Source organism: Rhea americana, unplaced genomic scaffold (genome assembly GCF_003343005.1).
Source record: "Rhea americana isolate MKP2758 unplaced genomic scaffold, rheAme1 scaffold_105, whole genome shotgun sequence".
NCBI classification, from domain to species: Eukaryota; Metazoa; Chordata; class Aves; order Rheiformes; family Rheidae; genus Rhea; species Rhea americana.
Window position 1 is genome coordinate 2,519,145 of NW_028185095.1, and position 18,490 is coordinate 2,537,634.

Genomic DNA, 18,490 nt, shown 5'->3' on the forward strand with positions numbered 1-18,490 from the left:
ACTGCGGGGTGTTAGTATTCTCTATTAATAATGACAATTTACATGTCTCTGTTTACTTATTATATTCAATTTTTATTCACAATTTTGAAGCATTCYGTAAAAATATCTCCTGTGCAATGTAAGACCTGTCAGATAGATCTAAATAATAGAGGCAAATTTAATTTTATATAAGATTTCTGGTGCAGGTGTATTTGGTAAACTTGCTGTCTATATAATAAGTATTTTAAATGTCGGAATTTTTACTCACAGGTATTTAATTTTGATCCTGGAGCTGCTGTGAAGCAGAGAACTGCTGAGGATGTTAAAGCAGATGAAGATGTCACCAAACTATGCATACATAAAAGGAAAATTATTGCTGTGGCTACACTTCATAAAAGCATGGAAGCACCTCATCCTTCACTAGTTCTAACTAGTCCTGGTGGTGGAACAAGTAAGTAMAATCATGCAGAATCATCTAATTACCAAATTTCTAAAAAGTATAAAGTGCTATACAAACAAAAAAAACACAAAAGCTCTGTATCTGTRCTGCAATAGTAAACAGCTTCAGGAAAAAAAGAGTAATAAAGAGATGTAGATAGAAAATTGGTCTAAAAAGCAGGTCATCCCAGACTAAGAGCATGATTTTCTTGGAAAAGATAGCAGATTGTTCTAAACAAAGGAAATACATTAGCTCTCATCTTTTGGAACTGTAGTAATATRTCTGATATTCTGTCACATGGGAAATTAGAGAAGCTGAGTAAAGTGATTATAAAGGGATTATAATATGGCTAAGAACCAGGCTAAGTGGGAAATTGTATTGCAAGGCAGAATATACAGCTAGAGGAAATCTCCACTGTAATTTCTCAAGGATTATTTTTTCAGACCAACCTGGATTAATATGTTAATTATTCATATCAACACAAAAATGAAGTGATTTGTTGATGGATGGAGCTGACGGGTATTATCAAAACAAGAGAAGATCATAACATGTTGAAAAAAATGGGCAGCTGCTGAGGACTGGAGGGCAAGAAAGCTATAGCAACAAACCTATTAATTGTGAGGTTATTCACCTGGGAACTAATAACAAAAGCTATTACCTGTGAATTATCGAGCAAGAAGGCGACCTGGATATACTGGCTGATCAAAGATGCCTCTGAGCAGTACCAGATGACAGTATGGTGCACATCAGTGATTCTAAAGTAGAGAAGTACAAATGTCATCGTACACCAGCTTCCTGTGCTCTCGTCCTCGCTTGCAGTACTCAGGAAAGAGGCACTCAGGCTGGTGCAGCAGAGACTAGTAGAATAGCCCAAAAAGTGCAAAACTTGTTTTATGAAAGTGATCTGAAAGTGTTTGGCTTGTTTAGCCTAGCAAAATGGTGGCTGAAAGGAGATATAATTGCTGTCAGTAACAACGTTAGGACAGTACCAGAAAATAAAGCTATTTTAAATAAAGGACAAAGCTTGTATTGAAAAAGGGGCTCAAAATCTGTGAAATTTGCGTAAAAATTTAAACTGAAAACTAAGTAGTTTTTAAGGATTGTAACAAAAGATTCTGAAGCAGCCTTCCTAATCTGAATAGTTAGGACAAAGGAGTGAAGTTACTTTTAAGACAAAGCTCAGTAAATCTAAGATTATATCCAATGACACCTGCATCTGCTCAGAAGTAGCCCTTGATAATCTGAAAGATCTTTTGGAACTCTATATTGCTAAAATAATAGCTGGCTATTAAGCTTTGTTTAAATTGGTTTTTAGGATGTAATTTATTTTTATACTGAAGAGTGCATTTTCCCAAATTGCTATGCATTTTCCATGTTAATTTTTTATTGTTCTTTATTAGTAGTTTTTAAATTAAATTTCTCTTTAAAAGGACTAGAAAATAAAAGAGGAAAGCCAGTTAAATAATAAAGACAAAATTTGTATTTTTTCAGTCTTAACCTTCTTTTGACAAGCGTTTTGTGCACTAGGTGAAAAAGACAATTTCCCAATGACGTGCCTTAATAAATGAAAGAATGTCTTTTCATTTGTGTACATTTACGTTTGACAGTTTGCTTAGGTCCAGCATTCAAGGTGAGGGCTCTTGTGCATATGTCATTTTGCAGCTCAGTTGAGATCTGTCCACTGAACGAGGCTCAGGTTATATTTTGGGAAAGGTATTATGTTTGTTTGTTTCTATCATGATGTAGCTGGTTGWGCAAATAGGATGAAGGCAGAATTGTCAGTGCCATCTGTCTGCTAGGGCCAGGCTGAARGGAAGAAGGGAATTGAGTTCTTGTGAGGAGAAAATTTAAAGATACCTCYGAATTCATTTGAACATGAAATCTTTAACTCATTACTCAAATTTAACTTTGCATATTTAGAGACAGCATGCCAAGAATGCATTTGTTTTTCCCTTACTAAGCTCACACTGAAATCTGAATTACAAATTCCCAGAGCAGCAGAACTGGCAGAAAGTCTACCAGACCTGAAGCTGCTTGTGAGGATATTCTTAAAGTAAAACATTGAAAAACTAAAATTTTTTTGTAAAAACAGAACTAGTATTAGTGGGCCTAAGTGGCTTTGTACGTGTAGGAAAGTCTGATCTCAAAACTGGAATTTACAGTAAGTTTTTCATAATGGAGAATAGGATTCATGTGTGCGCACACGTAAATATCCCCAATGCCTTATCCTGAAAACAAGTACGTAAGGAAGAGCCCCTTCTTAAATTTAAGAGCGTGATCCCAAACAAAAGCTGTTGCAGAAGCTGCAGGAAAAGCCTTAATTCAGTAAAGCATTAAAGGACATTTATATAATGTCCTCCCCTTTCCGCARAGCAGTTACCGAGAGCGGATTAACTCAGAGGACTGGCCCTCGGTGCCTTCGGTGCCACCGACTGCTGCAGAGCGCCGGCAGAAGCTGCGTCCTGCCCTGCGTAGCCCCATTCTCAGCATTAGGCTTAGGTGTGAGCACCTACAGCACAGCTCCCCGTCCATCCTCGTCAGGGACAACACTTGGGGCAGAATCCTGCTCCCTGCAGGGCAAGAGGAAAAGTCTCACCCCTGGTTGGGCCTTGTTTCCTCCCATACTCAATAGATGGTGCCAGAGACTCCTTTTCCCTGTGTTAGTGCCGGAGTGCTCCTCCTGCCAGCTGCTCTAACTAGTGCTGTGCCCAAAGTGGTGACACTGGAGATTCGGGAGCAGAACACTGGAGATGGTTGTTACAGGGAAGAGAAAAAAAAAGGGAGGGAAACTTTTAGGAATTCATTTTGGAAGAACTATGCTGAAATTAATTTACATAGATAGCAAGTGTGCTTGCAACATAAGAAACACAGGATTTTAAGTAGTTTGTTCATACAGAGTTTACATTGGATATGGATATAGATACCTGCACCACGTAATGTGGGAGCGTGCACCGTTCCAGCAAGTACTTGATGACTTAGGTATTACTTCTAGTTAGGCTGAAGTTTAGTTAAAAGGTTTTCTAGCTTTCACAAATATTTTCATGCACAATAGTTTTGTACTGAACTGTGATTTCAGATTTCTAATTAGTAACTCTTGTGGTTTTAATATCAGGTGCAACTCCAGTAGTTCCTACTCGAGCAGCAACTCCAAGATCAATGAGGAATAAATCACATGAAGGAATTACAAATTCTGTGATGCCAGAATGTAAGACTCCTTTCAAGTTGATGATAGGGGCATCTAATGCCATGGGTAGGCTTTACGTGCAAGAAATGGCTGGAAGCCAGCAACAAGAACTTCATTCTGTCTATCCTAGGCAGAGATTGGGTAGTAGTGAACTTGGACAGAAGTCTCCATATCGTGGCAGTCATGGTGGGATGCCCAGTCCAGCTTCATCAGGATCACAGATATACGGGGATGGCTCAATCTCTCCTAGGACTGACCCACTTGGAAGCCCTGACGTTTTCACAAGGAACAATCCTAACTTTCATGGAGCACCCAACTCCAGCCCTATTCACATGAACAGGACACCTTTATCTCCACCATCAGTAATGCTACATGGTTCTCCCATACAGTCATCCTGTGCAATGGCTGGAAGGACTAATATACCTCTTTCCCCAACCTTGACCACAAAAAGCCCAGTAATGAAAAAACCCATGTGTAATTTTTCAGCTGGTATGGAAATACCACGAGCAATGTTTCACCATAAACCRCCCCAAGGTCCACCTCCACCTCCTCCACCGCCTTCTTGTGCTCTTCAGAAAAAGCCATTAACATCAGAAAAGGATCCACTTGGCATACTTGACCCTATTCCTAGCAAACCAGTGAATCAGAATCCTGTTATCATTAACCCAACTACTTTCCATTCAAATGTCCACTCTCAGGTACCTGTGATGAATGTAAGCATGCCTCCTGCTGTYGTCCCTTTGCCAAGTAATCTTCCTTTGCCAACTGTAAAACCTGGTCACATGAACCATGGAAGTCATGTTCAAAGAGTTCAACATTCAGCTTCAACTTCCCTCTCTCCTTCACCAGTGACATCTCCAGTTCACATGATGGGGTCTGGGATTGGAAGGATTGAGGCTTCTCCCCAAAGATCACGTTCTTCTTCCACGTCATCAGATCATGGAAATTTCCTGCTGCCTCCAGTAGGACCACAATCATCATGTAGTGGTATTAAAGTTCCTCCCAGATCCCCAAGGTCAACGATAGGCTCACCCAGACCATCTATGCCATCTAGCCCTTCCACCAAGCATGATGGACTTAATCAATACAAGGACATCCCTAACCCATTAATTGCTGGAATGAGTAATGTATTAAATCCTCCAAACAATGCAGTTTTTTCTACTGCATCGACTGGAAGTGGTTCCTTGAAGAGTCAGCCTGGTTTGCTGGGAATGCCTTTAAATCAGATCTTGAACCAGCACAACGCTGCCTCTTTTCCAGCAAGTAGTTTACTCTCAGCAGCAGCCAAAGCACAGCTAGCAAATCAAAATAAACTTGCTGGTAACAACAATAACAGCAGTAGCAGTTCTGGACCTGTTGCCAGTGGTGGCAACAACGAAGGACATAGCACTTTAAATACCATGTTCCCTCCTGCTGCCAATGTGCTCCTACCAACAAGCGAAGGGCAAAGTGGTCGAGCAGCACTGAGAGATAAACTGATGTCTCAGCAAAAAGATCCCTTGAGAAAAAGAAAGCAGCCAACCACCACGGTTTTGAGTTTGCTGAGACAGTCTCAATTGGACAGTTCTGGAGTCTCCAAGGCTGGATCCGATTTGATAAGAAAACAAAGTCAAAGCTCATTTCCCATCAGTTCAATGTCCCAGTTACTTCAGTCCATGAGTTGTCAAAGCTCTCATATGAGCAGCAATAGTACCACCAGTTGTGGGAGCTCAAACACTGTTTTACCTTGCTCTGGTAACCAGATGCATTTTGCAGACACCAATATGAACCCTGGCACTCTTCAGAATTCACTGGCACAGAGTTTACCCTTGAGAGGGGAAGGTATGCACTGCCAGAACACAAACACTAACTTTGTCCATGGTACTAGCCCAGGCTCAACCAACCATCTGGCAGGTTTAATAAATCAGATGCAGGCTAGCGGGAACTGTGGGATGCTCAGTCAGTCAGGAATGGCTTTAGGAAATTCATTACATCCGAACCCACCTCAGCCAAGAATCCAGGCACCCGCCACTCCAGTGATACCAAACAGCATTGTTAGCAGCTGTAATCAAACCAGTSCTGAAGCAGGTATGTTTCCATTTAAAAGGATACCCATATGTTTGACTGTTTGGAAATATATTAGACTATTTTAAATGGATTTCCTTCTGCATATCTACTTTTGAAATCTGAACTTACCAGTATAAAAAATATGCGTATTTCGTGCTTATATCCAGATACTCAAAAATAAAACCAGTAAGAAAAAAACAGTGGTAGACTAAAATCTATCTCCCTTTTCCTGTACAAAAACATCCTGGCCTCCTTCCTGTGCCCACTCTTTGCTTCTATTAACTTCCRCACGCTCCTCGTAAATAAACTCCATGCGCTTTTGTACACACCTAGACCTCAACTTTTTTCAAACACGTGCCCAAATAAATTGTTTTTTGCAGCTTGTCCTGCTACTTCAATCGTAGAATGCTATGGCTGAGCTAGTAGTGTCTGTTCCTGGCTAGGTATGTGTTCTCTACCACTTGCATTAAATAGCTGGGTGCTGTCAGAGATTAGAGCAAATACTAGGGGTACAAAAGTTTACAAAATAACCTTCCTGGGGCCTGGGAGGGCGAGTGTCAAGTCTGTGTTTGCCTTGATCTTGATAATTTTACTAAGTTGATAATTAGATGGTTGAATAAACTGTATATTTGGTTGGAAGAGTGTAGCGAGATTTCCTGGTTTGTTCATCAATGAAGACTTCCAGAGGAAACAGGTATGCAACTATTACTATCTTTGTGCTGTTTAAAGGTAAAGGGGAGACATCTTGAAAATGCGGATTTCATTTTACTACTATTGGCTGAACAAAGTACGAATTTTTGAAAGATGATACTGCGTTAATTTCTTAAGCAGAAAATACTTCTATTTGATATTTCAGTCCTGCAGCTCGGTTAATTTTCAAAGTGTTTRTTTGATACAATCATAGATAAAATGCATCAGGTCAAATGAAAGTGACTGTAAGCATGCAAGCTGTCTTATTAGCCCAGGGAAGAACCTGATATGTATTCCAGGGCTGCTTCTAGAAGAGCTGTTTATTCCTCAAAATACAGGACTGAATTAGATAAACAGAATACTTTTTCTAAAATGATACCCGTCACAGTTTCTAATGGCTTTTAGTGGTTTCTCTCCATTCCAGCGAAAAGGGCTTCTTTTCCTTAGATATGTTGATGGTTTATGACACAAGCAATCAGCTGCTAACCCTTTCATGGTGGTTTTGTCTTGCCATGTTGACAAAAAGGAGTATTTTCTGATACCTTCTATCTATTCTGAGACCCTGAACTCTCTCCTGAACAGAAGAAAGGTCGAATTTTACCTTAGAAGCTTGCTTTCTTTTACCACCGTGCGTGCTACAGAATCCCTTTTGCATGAGCCCTGTGGGGGTCCACCTCTGCTGAGTTCAGTGGAAACAGTGATTTGGGTTCTCCTGTGTTGGCACAATCCACACAGCAGAAGAAAGCTGTGAAGTTATTGCAACGTTGGACTACATTAACTTGCCTTTCAGAGGACATAAAAGACTGAGGGTGCTGTGAGATCAGAGCCTGTACACCAGCAGTTACCACCAGAAAACTGAGTAGTAGTGACTTGCCTCACACAGGGAAAGGATTGAAAAGGTTCAAGATCCCTGCAGGAAATACAGACTGGAACTGATTAACAAAAATTTTGCATTATTTAATAATTATGAATAATGTTGCTTAAAGATCATTAAAGTGGGCTTCTAAGAGTGGGCTTCAGAGAATCTAAATACATCCCCAATACATCTTGGGATCTTCTTGGTCCTACTCCATCACTTTGACCCCAGCCTTTTCCCATAGCCATGCCCTGCTTTGGTAGGAGAGTAGCAGGGACCGCTCGCATGAAAACCGCCTTTTGGGCAGTCAGTCCAGCTTGTCATCCCTCCTCCTTCAGTTAACCAGAGCCTTTCTTTGCRTGCCAGTTCTTGCCTCCAGGCAAGCTGAATTGCTTCCTGAGAAGGCAGATGTTCGTTCGAGGAAGATGCAGTGGTAGTATCAGCCACGAACCTCCTGTGGGACAGCAGCGACAGGACAGAGGTGTGCACATGCAGTTCACCGCGCTCGGCTTACAGAGTGTTGGGCAAAGCCTCCTGAAGAAACATGTTTCAACCTAAACAGCTAGTTCAGTTCTCTAGTTTCAAACTAAACAGCTAGTTTGTTCTGCTGTAACTGTCTTTCCTGATTTACCTTAAACCTTCTTTCGAGCAACTGAAGTTAAACCAGAGAACAATTTTTTTTAATACCATAAAGATAACTGTTAGAATTTTTAAAATATAATTATGTGGACTTAAATTGACTTATCCAGATGGCAAATGGTAATTCTATCTGGGCAAGGACTAGGAAGATTGGAATATGCTCAGTTCCTCACTAGTAAAGTTTTTTGTTTCTTTGGTTCCGAGGTCTGCAAAGTATACACTACCTTTATTTATTTATATCCATAAAAGCTAGAAGCCTAAAAACCCATTTTCTTTTCTAAGATGAAATTTGAGATTCCGATGTCTCTGTGTTATTCCCAGACTTGGGGCCCTCATCCAACCTCCTGCCTGAGATACAGCACGTGWGTGTGGCTTCGCCATAGCAGCTGAATGTAACCCATAGCATGCTAAAATCCAGATAAGGGCATTTTGTTATATTTTATAGTGGAATGGAAKTGTTCCTTTCTTGAAACCACTGCCATTGCTGCCAGGTCATTGCTAACAAGGTCAAAATCCAAGCCTTCAYAGTAGTAGCTTATTCAGGATGGTACAAGGACTACTTTAGTGTTTTGATTTCAGTTAAGTTACTTGATAGAGATATCTTAGTGTTGCAGAAATGTGGAATGTTGAATATTTTTTAAAATAAAAATTAGTTACGTGTTTGTATTCGCTTATGCCAAATGTGACAAAAAATGCTGYGGAGGCAGGTCATGAATTATTCTGCCCAGAGGGTGTAGCAGGGTGGTTACTTTGGTGCCTGGAGTTGAGCAGCGTCAAACATGCAGTGTGAACCGTGTGTACTAGAGCAGTTCAGCCAAGTAAGAAACTCCGCAACCRTGTCCATATTTGAATTTGTGGCTTTTTTTGCTTTGTTTTATGTATTTTAGTTGCTAAATCTGTTTTCTGTTTCTGTGCCAGTATTCYGAATAGCTGCTCATCAGAAAATCCTTCCTAAGAGAAAAAATACTGAGAATCACCACGGTTAGCTARGTGGTTATTGCCTAGGCTTTTAATTATGCTTTAACCACAAGAACCTTTTTGTTATTCTAGCTTGTGTTTCCTTCATCTGCAGATAATACCTTGAGTTTSCAGGTAATTTTCAGTATGAGTGTGCTAGCATTAAAAATGAAATAAATATTGAAATAAAATTTTCTRTTTATGCGGTAGGCGGCTTTCAGTGGTTTTCCTAGTTTGAGCACTTGAAAGCCAGTTACGTGCATTTCATTTTTATTAAGTTTCCAGCTCTCAGTTCTACAATATTTGTGTTACAAATACYGTTTAATAACAGCTGTCTCATAAGAGGAATTGGCATCAAATCTATATAGATTATTTAGGGCTRTTCATTTGAAAAGAGCATATTTTTGGCCAAGAGATTGAGTCCTAGACTCATTTTTTTTAATGAGAGATGTTAGTATTTCTGTTAACCTTTGACATTGTGTTTCTCATTATTAATCAAGGTCTCACAGTTCTGATACAAACTGAAGGTAAAATCCAACTTGCTAATTTGGCAGCTTTAAGATTTATTCATTAAGCCACATTGCTCCTCAAAAGTAGTCTTTATATCTATCTATTCTTTCTGTAAGGGAAGGTATCACTATGTATTATATGTTATTGTAGACTCTGGCTCATTTGCTTTATTCTTGCTGTTAGAATGTGCAGGTAGTCCAGATGTTCACAGCATAAAAAATCTGTATGTAAGTCTTGAGCAGTCAACTTTCAAGCCCTGCTAAGAAAGCAAAATGCGTAAAGGATAGGATAAAGGAAAAGAAATGAAAAAATGTTTGGAAGTAAAGTTGATAAGGGAAACCAAGAGAACTAATCTAATAACCATTGCTAATAGGATTAGAGATAATAAGGTATCTCAAATATCTGAATATCAGAAATATAAGAAACTCAGATAAAATCTATTTTAATGCAGCCAAATATAGTGCAATATCATTGGGAATGCAGARTTGAGCATGGAACATTATTTTGGAAAACTGTGACTCAAGAAGGACCCTAAGAGTCTGATTTAACAGACTTAATGCAAACTGTCCAAGGAAAAAAGAAAAATAGAAGTTGGTTAGATCTTTGGAAGCGTAAAAAGGGAAATATGCAGTGAAACTCTGGATGCTCTTGGTTTTGTGGATAGCTTGAGAAAACCAGTTAGGATGTGGTGGTCTGGTCTCTCCTGGTGAAGGGTACAGAAACGCTAGAGAGCTCAAAGGAGCCACAGCTGCTAWGGGGGTCGCAAGTCAGGTCTCAGGGAATCTTAGCCTTAGAGGTCAAGTCTATACTTTGTCTAACCAGAGGTCCTGAAGTCAGGCTTGGCTGTCTCCATCCTGTGGGCTTGTCAGCAGAGGAGGGCATCAAGCTGGCCACAAGATCCTCCAGCACTAAGGAGCAGTCGGGAATCTGCTCTTTCAAAGAAGTACAGATGTAGCCAAGGAATTATATCCCTTCCTTTAGGTGTTTATACTTGGCCAATATCTGAGAAGATGGAGGGGGTAATTGTTTTTACCCTGTTGACAGACATGCAGTGACAGCATCTAGTGGCTGAAAGCTGGTGAATTCAGCATCAAAGAAATTAATGATTTTCTTTTTGTGAGAATACTAAACATTGAAATGCCCTAGCAGAGGGCGTGTTGAATGTATTAGCAGAGAGTCCTTAAGAAATTTCACAACCTAAGTTGAGGATCTATATGCAGAGGATCTRACTGGTAAGGGTGGTCTCTTCTGGCCTTCTTCAGGACGTGTGCCAATCCTCTGCCATCTGAAATGTTTTGTCCTCTCTTGCTTTTTGCCTATAGCACAACACTAAGTCTCCTGAAGAATGAATTGCACAAATCCGTAGCCTAACCAAAAGATTTGTGCTWAATTTAAGTGAAAAATACTGATCTGTGATGTAAACAGCATCTCTTCCAACTTTAGTTTCTGTCAACCTGCTTTTTCTTTCTTTTCCTTTTTGTAGTCTGGGGTAAGTATTCTTTCTTCTTTTCCAGGAGTGCCATGAAAGCAAATGGTTTAGGTTGTAAGGCAGGTGGAAAGGAATAGTGCTGTAACCATACCCGTACTTTGAAGATATTTGGAAACTAAAGCATAAAGTCTTATCTGAATAAAAGGAAATTTTGGTTAAATGCACTATTGGATGTAGTAGTAGCCTTCAACATAGTGTAGACCCTTGGTTCTCTAAAACTTGTCTTCCTCTGCATCAAAGAACATAGACTATTCTAGAAAATATGAACATAACTATGGTCAGAGTTTGCACCACGRTGCAAACCAGTAAACTTGTACAAAGTGGCACACTCTAATATGCGAGCCTTTGGATTTGCTCCCCAAAATTACTTTTATATAATCACTGAAATATAGTATCAGTAGAACTTTTCAACAGGCTTTAAAGAGTGGCGTGGAAGAGTGGCTGGCCRGCATCCTGTATGAAATCTGTTATGTCTGAGAAAAGTCTCTTATTAAATTTAAATAACTCCCAGACAGGATGCCAATGAGGTACTCTATAAAGCAGATTGAAATGTTCTATTGATTTTTGTCTTTTTTAAACAAATGTGAGAGACTTTTTCTCAGGAACAACAAAAGAATTGTGATTATAAGGAATTACTGTTGTTTGAAATCTAGCACGACTTTTTCAATATTCTTCTGTGTTCCTATATTAATATTTTGGGAAGGGAAAAAGTTATTCATTTCCTATTCAAATACGGACTGTAAAGAATGGAGGATGTTTTTKCTACGAAGAATAGCGTATCCAACTTTAAGACATGTATGGTAGGTCAAGCCTGCTCTCTACCCTGCCTTTGAAATGAATATTCTAATTATTTACTCTTTTGACAGAAGACTTGCACACAAAACCACTTTTGTTCTCTGAACATAAAGGAATTATTGCCTTAATAAACATCAGTAATGGTATTAGGTGCAATAATCGTTAACGTGTGATATACCCTTATACATTTGGTGCAGACCTACTTGCTACCATGGTGTTTGCATGAAAAATTTGGAAGTGGAATAGATTTTTCTAATTACCTCTATTTCTGAATGTTTATTGTTAGAGAGTGCTAACAAATTGGAAAAACTTGGGCATTATCTCAGTCTCTACTTAATTAACTCAGTTGTGTAGTATAGGGACCTGAAATGCATAAACCTCTAATTTTAATAGAAGTGGAAGAAGGAACCGTAAGAATATTTTGTTTATAGATACTTCGGTCTGGTTATGCRGGTTGGATCTGGGAGAGCGAAGATGAACGCTGAGCGTTGGCTTGTCAGGGCTCGTAACGGGGTCACGCCCGGCTGCTCGCACCGCCTGGGGCAGGCGCTGTAGGTGCTGGGCTCCCGCACAGGCGTGTGCGGTTGTGCGCCCCCCAGCCTGCCCCTGCGTCCTTCATCCTTGGTGGTGATGGCAGTGGCTACAGCTGTGGTGCTCAGTTCGGAGCGTGGTACTATCAGCGTAGGTCAGCTATACCTTGACTTCACCTACTGTTTTGGGCCCCGCGGGCACTGCTGTACCAAGGTGATGAATCACGGTGGCTTTAGCTCCGAGACAAATGCAGAGCTGTGCTGAGCTCCACTTGCTGAGCACCCGCGTGCTTAGACGCACAGCTCGTCTGAGCTGTGAATCTGAATTTGCCACTAACTCCCAATAATACACTCCTTTGSTTAATGTGTGTTTTAACTGCCATATGCTTTTATAGGAATTTATAGTAATAAAAATCAGAAGACTTACTAAAGAAAATGCAGAAAGATGGATCCTGTTTTATTAAAGAGATGATCACGAAGAAAAAGTGAATCCGTTACATACCATCTTTCCGATACATAGTTCGCTCTCCACATCTTCTGAAAATATTCGTAAGCAAAACCAGTGGGCAACTACAAAGCTTGCTAGAGGATGAGGAGGGTACTGTTGCTAGGAAAATGATGCTTTCTGCAGGATTTTTAGTTCTGCAACTTTGCAAAACAAAGTGTCCTCCCTCGTTTGGAGTGCATCTCGCACAACTGCCGGTGGGGCAGTGATACTGGAGGAGAGCAGACTAAGTGCCGACACAGAAAATACTGAAGGACTGAATTCCTTGACGCATGCCCTTGGCTGGTCTGATTTTTATTAGAAAACTGCTTCTGCTTTCTGTTAACAGCTGAGCACGTAAGAGTGGTTTTCCCCAAATCATTTTAAAAACAGCAGTGGTGCTAAAATGTAGAAGAGGAGAAGTCGGAGGAGACGAGGCAAGGAGAAGAACCAAGACCAAGGAGATTCAGTCAGGAATTTAAGAAAACGCCTAATTTTAAGCACTTACGTTGTCCTACTTTGGGCTTTTTGCCCTTCCAAAAAAAAACTTTGAAAGACTCTGTCTTGGTTAAGTCACTTTTCAGAAGCTGACGGCGACGGCGTGCTGTAGTCCTGGGTGACTTTTTTGCCCTCAGAATAATGTGTTAGAGTTTGAAAGGTGCTGGTTTTTGGGAGCGGGGCGAGCGGCAGAGCCGCTGGGCCGCAGGCAGGGAGCCCGCGAGCGTGCGGCGCCGAGCCATCGGCCGCCCAGCGCGCCCCGTCTCGGGAGAGCGCGGGGCAGAAATTAAAAATCCTACCACTAATGCAAAACAGCGCGTTTGTATCTTTAATACTGAAAACTTACCTATTTTACTATTATTTCATCTTAGTAGTTTCTGGAGGCCTCARGCTTGGGTTGGAGACTCTCTTCAGTAAATATTGCACAAACGTTTTGCGATATAGTAACAACTAGGACGAGTAAGTGATCTTTTGTACTTTGACACCTTCATAACCTTAGGGCAAGGTGCACAGCAAAACTTCCCTCTCTTTCTAGCCGTATTTTTCCGCGTTGTGCTGGCTGCCAAGGGAGGTGCGCTGCCGGTGAAGCTCCTCGAAAGGAATCTTGCAGATTCCTTCTGCGAGAGCCACTGAGTTTTACCCTGGGAGAGGAAGGAAAGAGTGGAGGTTTTAGCAAGAAGCTCGTTGTATGACCAAGGAGTTGAATGTGAGTTTGACTAGGGTTTCAAAAACAGGAAATGTTTTCAATTAAACAAACAATAAAGAAATATATATACTAAATAATATACTAGCTACATTTTAGTTTTAATACCCAGAATTGTAAGAATTTGCAGATTTTAAAAGTGGTATGTGTAAGATTTATTTGTTTTAAAACTCTTAAAATGTTTTAGATATTAATGTCTTAACGATACTGAGCAAGTCCTCCACTAAATTACTGCAGAATGCAGCCAATATTGTTTGGCAGGGAGGTGGAAGGAGTTGTTTGTTTGCTTATTTTGCAGATTTTGATTTTTAAAAGTGCTTTCCTGAAAGGAAAAGCRCAATTTTGTTTGAGCACTTTTAATTTCCTAAGTGCCTAATCTAATACCTGTCTCCTTGGTTAATTTATTCTACAAATTCCATCAATGCAATGTTGAAACTATTGAAGTGTTAGAATGCATAATGTATAGTTTCTCATAGAGAAATGTATTGTAAAATATTCTTTGCATTATCACCCTCTAATTGGTATATTGGAATTGCAATTTTGTGTTTTATTATAAAAATACAATATACTTAGATGTGTTTTTAATTTTGTGGAAATATGTTTAGTATCCATGAAGGCTGCAGCAATTTGCTTTCAGTTTGAGTTGTCTGGTTTGCAAGGGAGATGAGCATTACTCACAGTGTATAAAGTCATTAGTGTTCCTATATAATTTTATGCAGACAAAATTCTCCTTCTACCTACTGCAGAAATGTTACTTTGACTTTCCTTTTGCTTGGTCTGGAATCGATAGCTCACATCCCAGTCTCTCTTTCCGAGGACAGCCGTTGGGGCTTGCTGTTCAAATCTTGATGTTGTTTAAAAAAATAGAATTCAAAATTATATGGACATTTAGTTGCGTCCTACCAGCCCAACATCTGTTGACATTCCCTTCCTTTGTCCCATCTGCCTGAGAGTAAAATTCTTGAGAAATTGAGAAATTTTTGCTAACACTTCCCCTCTCCCCTTTCCCATCCCACAGTACCTTAGAGCTAGTGGCGAGCTCTCCCTGTTTTACCTCCTGGAGCTAAAGTCGAATCAGGTTGAATGCGACAGAGCAATTTATCCCMGTCTCTTAGATGAATCCACATCAGGGCCAGGAGTCGAGATCGCCACCCAGATACCAATACTGGATCCACTAGATCACATTSTTTTCTCCAAAACTCTTCAGTGTTTCTGTTCCACCCATCCCAAATGCAAACGTTGTCTCAAATAGTGATGTTACTGTATGGCTTCGTTTGTACGGTGTGCAYAGTCAAGTGCGTTGTGATCTTTAGTGCTGTATTGGAGTGTGGCAGGGTAAACAAACATCCCCTGCTAAACCTGGCTCTGTATCAGGACTCGTTGTGAAGCYCAGGATCTAATACCTGGAGCTCTTTCAAATGCCCCTGGTTTCAGTGATTTTTATATACAATAAATAACTTTTAGATACTCAATATGCAATCCTAAAAATTGGTGTTTATGCCTATTAAATTGTAATTTTACTTATCTACTGAGCTAATTAACATATAATTTTAACCTTGTTTTAAAGATATTTTAAGAAAAAATAAATATCAGGTAAGATCTCACTCCTTTGTCCAGTTTTCTCACTGCCCTTAGCAAAGCTGCCAGCRTTGCTTTCGGTAGGGTGAGGTGCAGGCCGATGTGTGCAAGTGTAGGATTTGGCTTATTTAGCTGGTGCCAAAGTTTTTGATCCTAACATTTGTATAATTCCAAGGTGAGTTTCTTTGGCCATCAAGTTGAAATCAAGCAGTTGAAAACAGTTAAAAGAACCAGAGGGGTCGTATATGAAACTAGTGTTGTTTAGACTCCTACTCTTTTTATGGAAAAATACAAATAAGGATGTAGTGTGTTTACATATATGTTCCTGTCATTTCATGGTAAAACTCCACTGATACATGAATGATAAATATCTTCCACTCTAATCTCCTTATTTTAGGTGAGCAGAGAGAGTGAATGTGAACRGATTTCCTAATAACGTGTGAATGCATCTGCTTAAAGGCGCCTCTCAGGCAACTTTAGAAAAAGCAACACAGTGCAGTTCATGAAGGTGCAAACCACACAGGAAAGCAAACCTGCTTTCAGAAGGAAACAAAATAAAAATGCACATAAATGAAAGCAAAAACTTAGAAAAAGTGTGTGTTTTATATATATGTATGTGTGTATATATATATATATATGTGTATATATATATATATATATATATATAAAATCTCTTCTTGAATTTCCGTTTATTGATTCCCAAAGCATTGATTTGACCCTATACCCTCTAAGACAATAGCTATATTTTTGCCATTCTGGGTATTTCTTCTACTCACGGCATTGCAAAGATGGTTCCTTTTCTTCAGTAACTGGTAAAGGCTCTTGGCAGAYATCAGTATATGCAAGGTTGCAAAGCCTGCATTCATCCTAGGCTTTTACTACTTTTATTGTAACTCCTTTATTTTTTTTTTTCATTCTACTTTTACTCTAGGAACTTCTTGTTATGGAGGACTGTTGTTTACTGAGCTAACATTTATGATGCCTTGGGTTTCCTGCCAATGTCCTGTTCATGCAAAATGTCCTGTTTTCAGGAAATGTGCCGTAAAACTTGTGATTTCCTCTTAGCTTTCAACTCCCTTCCACATGTCTCTCTATAACACCTTGCCTGTCGTCTTGGAGTCCAGGTAGCGGATTAACGAAGTATTTCAGGTTGCAATGCTGGGCGAGCCAGTGCGCTGCTGAACAGCTTTGGTGCTGTGGTTCATCTTCTCTTCCTCTGCCATCCCTCCTGGAGCCCGAAGGAAGGACAAATGGTCGGAATTACAGTCCTGTTTTCCTTGTTGCATTTCTAAGGCGCTCCGTTGCTCAGACGTCCTTCCCAGCTGACCTGCACTGYACGTTTTTCACTGTCATCCTGCCCTCCTTGAAAATTTTAATAAATACAGTGTATAGTTCAAGCTATTGCACTGAATAAAGGCAGGTCCCTAAGGACATCCGGAGTCAATCCCAGATTGCCGCTGCTGCCTGATTTGAAAGGCTAGGTCTCCTGCCAGGACTTCGGCTTCTGCTATACCAGCAGTATAGCTTATATTATTGCTTCAGTGAGGTATATTGCGTTTTTCCGTACAATTTCCTAGAACGCTTCGTGGCTTTGTGCTGCTGATGTTGGGCGTCTTTCTCGTAGTTACACCTGATCTCCAAGAGTTGCAAAGATGAGACTGCTCCGCTTCATCATGGATCTCAGAGATCTCATCTTGAAATTGCAGGAAGAAACAGGTCAGAGGTCTCTCCCAAGGGCTGCCGTCGTTCTTCCAGGGGAGGACAGTGTTCTGCACCTTATTAGTGCAGGGCTATGAATCTCAATTACAGAAATTATGTGTGTTTTGTAAGGAAAAAATAAACAATTCAGTATTTTGTCTTTTGGGTTGGGGCAAAGAATTGAGAAGATGACTGGCAGCACTGTATTTTAATGAGAATGGGTTTGCATATGTTTCTCCATCTGGAATACTGACTTGTTAGTGATGATGTTTTGGAGGAGATTCAAAAATTGTATTTTGATAGAGCAGTCTGTTGGTGTGGATAGGTTTGTTGCAGAATGTAGTTGTGAATAGTGTWTTAGCCTCAAAACTTCCCAATTCTTCACAACTTTTCTATCCTAATTCATCCTGCATCTTCCTGTGAGACAAGTCTAACAGCAACAGGGAGTGGTTTCCTGCTGCTCATCACTTCTGAAAACCAGTCTTCAAATCCCTAATTTCTCAAGTCTGGATAGAAATAAACCTTTTCTTCCTACTACTGAAATTCCATCAAGATTTTCTTTTTTYCCAACAGCAAATTATTAATTGCCTAATTAATCTGGAGGAAGGGCAAGTGTTGAATGCGCTGTAGACCTCTCGGATTAGATTTCTGGAAGTAGTGTTTAATGGGGGATAAAAAATAGATTGTTATTCAGCAAAAGATGAGCAACAATTTTGCAGGTTTGAGATATACTCTTCGAYGTGATCATTTACCTGACTGGAATGGAAAATATGATCATAAATAAATTAKAAACAGATTGGGTCCACTTGAAAAACCTAAATTAGGTTTTATATTCATGAGAGCTAAATATAGGATAGTTTGCTCAGGCCTGAATTAAAAATCTGCCYGTGTTCTGCTTAAGACATTGAATGAAATTTCCTCTAGGGAAGYTTACCTGTCCACTGAACAAAAAACTTGCACATATCATCTTCTGCCTATTGCAAGAGTAAATAATTTCTTAAAAAAGGAAAAGGAAAAAGTAAAGAGGTAGCAGACTACCCCTGTAGGTCAGATTAAGCTGATCACACCCATTTTTATCTACACGACAGCAAGTTTCTTATGCAGAAGATCATTTACAAGCAATAGGAATAGCTCTGTAAAGATATTTGGGTATTACTTGCCCATATTGGACTAAATTACAACTGGARAAAGCAATGTTTAATGTATCTCTAGGTGCAGAGACAGACATTTCGTTCAGTGAGCGAATTATCCCTGCGAGCCATGACTCTACCAGCATCATTTAAGAGGGCCATGTATTTCTTACTGCATTTGACAGCGGTACAGCTCAGTCTTCATAGGAATGATTTTGTTATTGTAGTTCTTAAATCTGTGGTTTGGTCTTTGGGACTTCTCCTGATACTTAAATCCTCCGAGTG

At 39.9% G+C, this 18,490-nt stretch overlaps 1 protein-coding gene across 11 annotated transcripts in view; it reads left to right on the plus strand.

Annotated features, from left to right (window-relative positions):
- Positions 1-18,490, plus strand: part of MBD5 (methyl-CpG binding domain protein 5) — an 89,985-nt gene that overhangs the window by 49,056 nt on the left and 22,439 nt on the right. For all 11 annotated transcript variants that reach the window (XM_085308563.1, XM_085308633.1, XM_085308624.1 and 8 more), the window contains 2 exons: positions 250-430; positions 3,531-5,669. In XM_085308563.1, the coding sequence (XP_085164689.1) occupies positions 250-430; positions 3,531-5,669 (2,320 nt within the window). The remainder of the gene's footprint in view (positions 1-249; positions 431-3,530; positions 5,670-18,490) is intronic.